This window comes from Nymphaea colorata, chromosome 10 (assembly GCF_008831285.2).
Source record: "Nymphaea colorata isolate Beijing-Zhang1983 chromosome 10, ASM883128v2, whole genome shotgun sequence".
Taxonomy (NCBI): Eukaryota; Viridiplantae; Streptophyta; class Magnoliopsida; order Nymphaeales; family Nymphaeaceae; genus Nymphaea; species Nymphaea colorata.
This window is the reverse complement of record NC_045147.1, coordinates 16578354-16585795: the sequence shown is the minus strand read 5'-3', so window position 1 is coordinate 16585795 and position 7442 is coordinate 16578354. Positions and strand designations below refer to the sequence as shown.

Genomic DNA, 7442 nt, shown 5'->3' with positions numbered 1-7442 from the left:
TACTCGAGATAAGGAAGGAGGCACACTCCCCTTCCTATAATTTAGTTCAATCCAATGCTGAATTCTTATAATCTTTATCATTAAGCTGTTGAACATTTTCTCTATCATTTGTAGATTTGCCTTATCTGGGAAGGTGGATACGGTTAGAAAGGTTATCACCGCCATCTCCACAACTCTTGCGCGGTGGCCTGATCCTGATCTGTTCCGGCTAACACTAAGGGCACAACCAATATTTGCAGATAATAAGTTTGTGTTTAAGCAGCTTAAATACAATTTTCAACTATCCGACATATTAAGGAAAGATACGTATATCTGGTACCTTTGCAGGGAAAACAATCTCTATTTTTCAAGCATCTTAGTTCCATAATAGTAAAAAAAAATTCTTCAACACAAAAAAAATTGGAACCAGCAGAGTATAACTTGGAGTTCCTGATTCCTTTCTGTTCATTATAGAAGTGGGTGGCTTCCGGAACCCCAAAGAATAGTATGTTACCATTCCCATTTCCAAACGACCCAGTAATGTTTCAAACGTTTTAGTAACTTAATAACCAAAATCCTGGAACCAACATGTAACTTGGGATTCGTGACTGCTTTCTGTTGATCTCAGAAGTGGGTGGCTTCCAGTACTTAGGAACCAGGGTTTCCTCTGCTAAATGCTTCTTATCTAGTTGTCTTGGTTGATCCAGGAAAAAAGAAAAAAAAAATCAAGTATCCGTTACACCCAATTCCATGCTCTATAACATGACTATTTATGCTTGTAAGAAATCGATAATTTAGTAGTTGACACAGTGAATTAGAAAAAGCGCAAGGAACTCAAATGCAGCATCCAAATGTGAAAGACGATAATTTAGAAAAACGACCTACCAAGATGGACCCTTTGGAAAAATATCACTGGCCTTGACACTTCCCCCTCAAGCTGAAGTTGTGGGGCCTTACGGGCTTCAACCTTGTTGTAATGACCCATAAGTTTTCACTCTTGGTGGGCTTTGTGAACCTATGAGATTTTCATTTTTAATATGAGGAGCTCCACTTTTCTTGCATTTTCTCTTTTGCTTTTCAAATGACAATAAACTTCTTTTTATATGTTTATCGGGTTTCTTTTATTTTTGAAATGACAATCAACTTCTATATATTTTTATCAGATTTCTTTTATTTTTGAAATGAAAATCACCTTCTATATGTTTATAAGTTATTTTTTTGACATAGAGCAGACTCGAAGAGACTTGGTAGTGAATTTGCAAGACATGCCCAGGGACCAGTCCTCAATGGAACTGCTGGTTGAGGGTGCCAGCATGCATATCAACTTCTAAATGTTTATTGTTGGCATGTTTTTTAATATTTAGAGTTTTTAGTGTATGTTTATTGTTGGCATGTTTTTTAATATTTAGAGTTTTTAGTGTATGTTTATTGTTCTAATATTTAGAGTTTTTGGTAGTTGACCGAAGAAAAACTATGATTTGGTTTTTTTTGTAATCAACAACACTGTTTATTATTTGTCTTCATCAATTCAATCAGTTGATTGTGATTTAAAAAGGAGTCGCTCCCTTCTTTCGATGTATCATTTCTACAGCAGCTTGACCGTGACTGAAAGTTTACGAGACCTAACATTTTCTTTTATCCCGACGCCTTTTAGTAGGCCCCTGATTCATCCATGCGAGCCTAGCTTGCACCTAGTCGGTGCTGCGCGAGACCCTTTATTTTATGTGTGTGTAGGTATCAACCTCTTGTACCCCACTCCAATCTGCACCAGTCTTTATTTTTCATCCTTCTTTCTTTTCATCTGGACTTCCACCATCAGAGGACGCTTTGGTTGATGTCTTTCAATTTGAAAACAATCTCACAGCGAGGAACACATGGGGCTAGCATGCATGAATTGACTGATAAGTTTCATCCTAAGTGATCGACATCAGGTATAGTAAGTGATTATCATACATGTCCACTTTCTCGATGACTTTCAAAAGCAAGGCCTATGTGGAAGAAAGTAATGAATATTCTTTGTAACGATTCAACCTACATCGAGCTCAGGCCCTTGGGCTGTCAGATCTCAATCTACCACCTAACAGTTTCAGGTTCAATTTAAAAAAAGTTAAAGATTAACCACTTCAACAATACCTTTTATAAGTTTTCCAATATCTTTCATAATTTTAAATACGAGACTAAACTTTTAAAGTGTTATATTCTTCACATGTGTAGTCACTATTTTTAACTTAAAACCAAGGGAAAGACACCAATAAGATTCACTTTGGCAACACTATGTCTCTTGTGCTTTTTGTATCTTTCGGTAAGACGGCTGAAAATCTCAAATGTAATTTTGTTTTTCTTCGTGTAGCCTTTAACTTGAGGACAAGTTTAACATCTCGATGCTATACCAAAAAAATCCTATCAATGTCTGTAAATAAGTTTCCTAATATTGAAGTCTTTTGCTTGCTTACTATCATCATGCCATGTGTATATTTCATTACACATACTAACTTCTGGCAATGAGTTTTGAATCAAAAACCCTTTTCCGAAAACCAAAGCCAAATTGATGGGCACCTAATGGAACTTAAGAATATGCACTTAAATTTTTCTTGTAAGTATTGCCGTTGCTGTTTACTAAAATAAATATTGTTAAGTTTCAGTGATTATGTATCCAAGTGACCAAGATGCCTTTGAAGAAATCCAATTGTAGACACTGTAACTTTTTCTTCGCTAGTTCGATAATGTGTCGAAAGTTTCTCAACTTTAACTTTAATTTAATTGCCTAAGCGCCGTACGTTCTGATAATTAATTCCTCATCTGCAGGAATATACTTTGGGGAAATGGTTTCTAATCAGAAAAAGTGGTATCCTCTTCCCACCAGAATTGTTTTTTTCTTTTTCCATAAGAAATTGCCAGCACTTGTCATGGTCCTGAGAATCCTTTTCTCGGAACCACCGCTTTGCACTTTTCTCTCTCAATTTTTATTTTACTGACAGATCTCAATTTCTTCTGTCTATATTTTAAAACGTGGCATGCGAGTACATAAACTCTTGAATATTTCTTCAAAATACATACATTACATTCGAATCTTTCTTTTCGTAATTGGAGCACGAGTTGGTGTAGTGGAGAGGACAGAGTTGGTTGGTGACCAAAGTTTTGGTGGTATCAATTTCTTCCTGTTGTAAGAAAAAGGTGGTAATATAGAAAAGGTCACCTTAAAGTAGGGCTGCACGTGAGTCGAGTCTAGCCCGATCTTGGCCAACTCGAGCTTGACTTGGCTCAAAAAACTCTAGCTTGAGCTCAATTCAAACGCTCCTTATAACAAGCTCGACTCGACTACCGCAAAATCGAACTCAACTTGTTTAACTTATTTAAATGTTAACTCTTGTAAGCATTAACAAGTTTAACTTGTGTAAGTGTTAATTCATTTAACTCGTGTAACTTATGAAATCGGTTTCAGCAATATTATATAGAGTATTGATTTACGCATCAAGTCGAGTACTCGAACTTGACTCATTTATTGTTTCGAGTATCTTTATAAGCTCGAACTCGGCTCAATTATAAACGAATCGAGTACAAGCTAAATTTATTTTTGAGCGAGTTGGTTCGATTTGTTGTGCAGCCCCATCAGAAAGCATGCCATCAGACGAACGTAATCATTTGACGAAATTACCCCTACGGTCACGACGGCCGGGACCCATGGCAACGCCATCTTCTCCCCAAATGAGGGAATATCCGAATCAACGGCATCTTCATTCTCCTTCCGACCGTCCCATCAGGCTCGCCTCTATATATTCTGCAACATAATACTCTGTCCCTGTCGGCCCCACAAAATCTTCCTCCTTTTCAACGGCATCGGTAAGGCCCTTTCTAAGATACGATAAGGATGACCCTTACGCAACCATTCCCCAGATTACGTCCAGCCCTCCCTCTCTGTGATACTAGAGAGAGCGAAACCAAATGAATCCCCTGACCCCGAGTGGTTACTTCATGTTGGTTCGGGTCAACGACGTCGCCCTCACTGGCCCCTCCCAACTCTATAAGTTCTCCGGCAGGAGATCGTTGTTGCAGAAGGAGAGGGAGAAAAGACGGCAAGGATGTCGAGGTGGGCGGTGCTGATCGTGTTGCTGCTCAACCTCCTCTCCTTGCTCGTGCTCGCGTCCTCCATCCTTCCGGTGACGGAGCACCAGCCCAAGGCCAACGGCCTGCTCCAGCTGCTCGTCGTCGGCGACTGGGGCAGGAAAGGCGAGTACAACCAATCGCAAGTTGCCGTCCAGGTCTCTCTCTCTCTCTCTCTCTCTCTGTTTCTGCGTTGAGCTCCGCCTTTTTCAACGACTCTCCTTTCTTGTACTGACGGGTTATCGGTTTCTGTCGACCTGTGTGCGAGGCAGATGGGACGGATCGGGAAGGAGCTCGGAGTCGATTTTGTGATTTCGACCGGCGACAATTTCTACGAGGACGGACTGACGGGAATCAACGATCCGGCCTTCGAGGAATCCTTCTCCCAGATCTACACGGCGGAGGCCTTGCAGACTCCATGGTACTCCGGTAAAGTTTCCTACAAGAGCCGAATTCCTCTCTTTTCCCTTGCTCTCTGAGTAGCATCGCTGCCTGATATCATCAACTTGGCTACAAGAGTCGAACCGGCCAACGATTCTTCTACCGGCCTGTCAATCCAACTACAACTTTTAGACTGACTTTCAGATATGCGGGCATATTGGATGCCTTTACCAACGATCCTTCTCCCTTCCCGTCAATCCAACCAATCCAGGACTCTCTTTTCGATGGACATATCAGATGCCTTTATAAAAGGTTTCTGTTTTATTCTTTTCCATTATAAAGGTCCCCAGTTTATGAAATACAGTCCTCCATGAGGGCAAAACTGAGTTTTAGTTAAAAACGGAAAGCAAGCCATCGCCCTCTATATGTGTACGATCCATTATTTGCTCGGTAAGAACTGTACATCGAAAAGAATCTTATAACTATTTTTTTTTCAACTACAAATTTACGTATTCTATTGCTCAAATTTCTGCTTCCGCCATTGGTAAAAGGACCAGTGACACTCGAAAACTTGAGTTGTCTTTGACATACCACTAACGGAGAACCGTCTGTTTCAGTTTTGGGGAATCATGACTACCGTGGCGATGCCTTGGCGCAGCTCGATCCAGCTCTCAACAGAATCGACCACCGTTGGATCTGCATGAGATCATTCATCCTCAACACAGGTGAGGGAGAGAATATTTTTCCTTTACTCACATTGTGAACTTGCCCATGATAGTGGTAGGGGAATCAGTAATCACCAATAGTTTTGGCAACTTGATGCTTTCACATCCTTATGAAATACCACTTTTTAAAAGACGAGTTTGCTTTCAATCTTGCAGTTGAAATTCATATTAGACGTCTTGAACTAAGCATATAAATGCCATCTTCATGTACAATAGAGGTAGGAATTTGGGGAAAAGATGTTCTGTTATACACATAAAGTTAAGCCAAAAGTACAATTTATTTTTAAAGCTCCCATGGAATATGATATAACAGAAAAAGCGCATGCGCTTTATTAGACTTTAGGTTTTTATTATGTCATTATGATTTAATTTTTGTGAAATGCTACTCTGAAAATGAATCACTCATGTTCGTCGGCCGAGTTTCTTTAAGCGGGCATTTATTTTAAAATTTTATGTGCATCACTCCTGCCCCCAGACAGAGTTCAGGTCCGGATTTCTCTTTAAATTCAAAGGAAGGCATGGTTTCAGAAATTATTTATCGCTAAAATCACAGAGGCCAATGAGTTTTCACCTGTGTTTGATTCTCAGGGATCGCCGACTTTTTCATGGTGGACACCTCTCCTTTTGTCGACGAGTATTGGGCCATTCCCAACAAGCACACGTACGATTGGAGGGGAGTGATTCCTAGGCAGCTTTACATCAAAACCCTCCTCAAGGTAAGAGACTTACCAAGCTGTCATTCTCCTTCTGCTCCCGTTTGGCTGTTCTCAAACAAATCGACATCATTTGAAACCCAAATCAGGATCTGGACACCGCCCTGAAACAGTCGCCGGCGAAGTGGAAGATCGTCGTCGGCCACCACACGATCAGAAGCGTCGGCCACCACGGCGACACCGTGGAGCTCCAAACCCTCTTGCTTCCCGTTCTGGAGGTAAAGTTAGCAACTCCGTCCACTGCAATCGCATACACTACATGTGATCAATTTTTTGAACGAAACCAAACTTTGAGTTCATTTTGACTGTGTGAAACTAAAATCCTGCTTTGTTAGATCTTGTTGGTATACGATTTTACATCGCCTCCAAAAGTTTATCCTCATTAATTCTCTATAATGTTTGGAAGAAGAAATTCTGTCACCACATTTCTGAAATCTAATAAACGTTTCGTGTATGTGTGCTTTGGCAGTCCAATGGCGTCGATCTTTACATAAACGGCCACGATCACTGCCTAGAACACATAAGTAGTACCCACAGGTAACAATTTATTAAGCCACTGATTCTTTTGTGTTTGCATCTTCTGATCCTTGCTCTTCTCCGATATGATTGATAAGAAATGTTTAATCGTTTATCTGCGGATGCTGCAGCCCGATCCAGTTTCTGACGAGCGGGGGCGGGTCGAAGGCGTGGAGGGGCATCGACAGCGCCGCCAACATGGAGGGCCTGAAGTTCTACTACGACGGCCAAGGGTTCATGTCCCTCGAGCTCACAGAGACGGAGGCCGGCGTCGCGTTCTACGACATCAACGGCGACCAGCTACACACGTGGACTGCATCCAAGCCTCTTTACTCGTCTCAATGAAATAGATAATCCCAGCAACTTCTGCCTGTTCACGTGTTCGAATCCTACCAACTGCGCAAACGCTTTGGAGAGGTCAAGCTGCCTCGGCGGCTCCAACCAGGGTTTGCTTCGTCGTTCTGCAAGAGGCTCTAAACACGTTTGATTGGCAGCTTTTGCCTTCGTAGCAAGTTTCTTTTTTCTTCTTCTTCTTCTTTTTTTCCTAGCAAAATATAAAAAGTAAAAAATAATTATAAGGAATTGCTGGTCGATTTGGGTGGTCTGTGGTTCTATCTTTGTGGTGGATATGGACAACCCGAATAAGTTATATAGACTTTCCTTTAGCCGCTATGGATCCCTGTAAAATATGTCACCAGATCATAGTTGGAATCATTTTACAATCAAAGCGTGTGAAAAATTTACTTGGTTGAATTTCTATGCATCAGTCATACTATAAGCATCGCGAGAGTTGCCAAAGTGGTGCTCGCCGGAAACTTTTAGCCGAGGTGCACTAATTGAAAAAACTTTACATCCTTTTAAAAGGATCAAGGGGCACTAAGCAAAATGAATTCGGGCCATCGATGCAGAAATTATAAGCAAATAATTGAAGGCAAGTTAGTAAATAATTTTAGTGGAATTCTATGGGCAAACTGCCCACACAAGCCCAGTTGTGACTCCGCCAATGTGGTTTATGAGCTACCAAGTC

At 41.0% G+C, this 7442-nt stretch overlaps 1 protein-coding gene across 1 annotated transcript; it reads left to right on the top strand.

Annotated features, from left to right (window-relative positions):
• Positions 1–3974: 3974 nt before the first annotated feature.
• Positions 3975–7087, top strand: LOC116263286 (purple acid phosphatase 3-like). The gene is made up of 7 exons (XM_031642970.2): positions 3975–4238; positions 4353–4509; positions 5079–5186; positions 5775–5902; positions 5989–6117; positions 6369–6436; positions 6547–7087. The coding sequence occupies exons 1-7, from the start codon at positions 4059–4061 to the stop codon at positions 6758–6760; spliced, it is 984 nt and encodes a 327-aa protein (XP_031498830.1). The 5' UTR covers positions 3975–4058; the 3' UTR covers positions 6761–7087.
• The last annotated feature ends 355 nt before the right edge of the window (positions 7088–7442 follow it).

What these genes read in the sequence shown, in the direction of transcription:
- LOC116263286 (XM_031642970.2), top strand. Translation starts at nt 4,059, where the DNA reads ATGTCGAGGTGGGCGGTGCTGATCGTGTTGCTGCTCAACCTCCTCTCC. An exon ending in AATCGCAAGTTGCCGTCCAG is followed by an intron (nt 4,239 to 4,352) that starts GTCTCTCTCTCT and finishes TGTGCGAGGCAG; the next exon opens with ATGGGACGGATCGGGAAGGA. An exon ending in ACATCAAAACCCTCCTCAAG is followed by an intron (nt 5,903 to 5,988) that starts GTAAGAGACTTA and finishes AACCCAAATCAG; the next exon opens with GATCTGGACACCGCCCTGAA.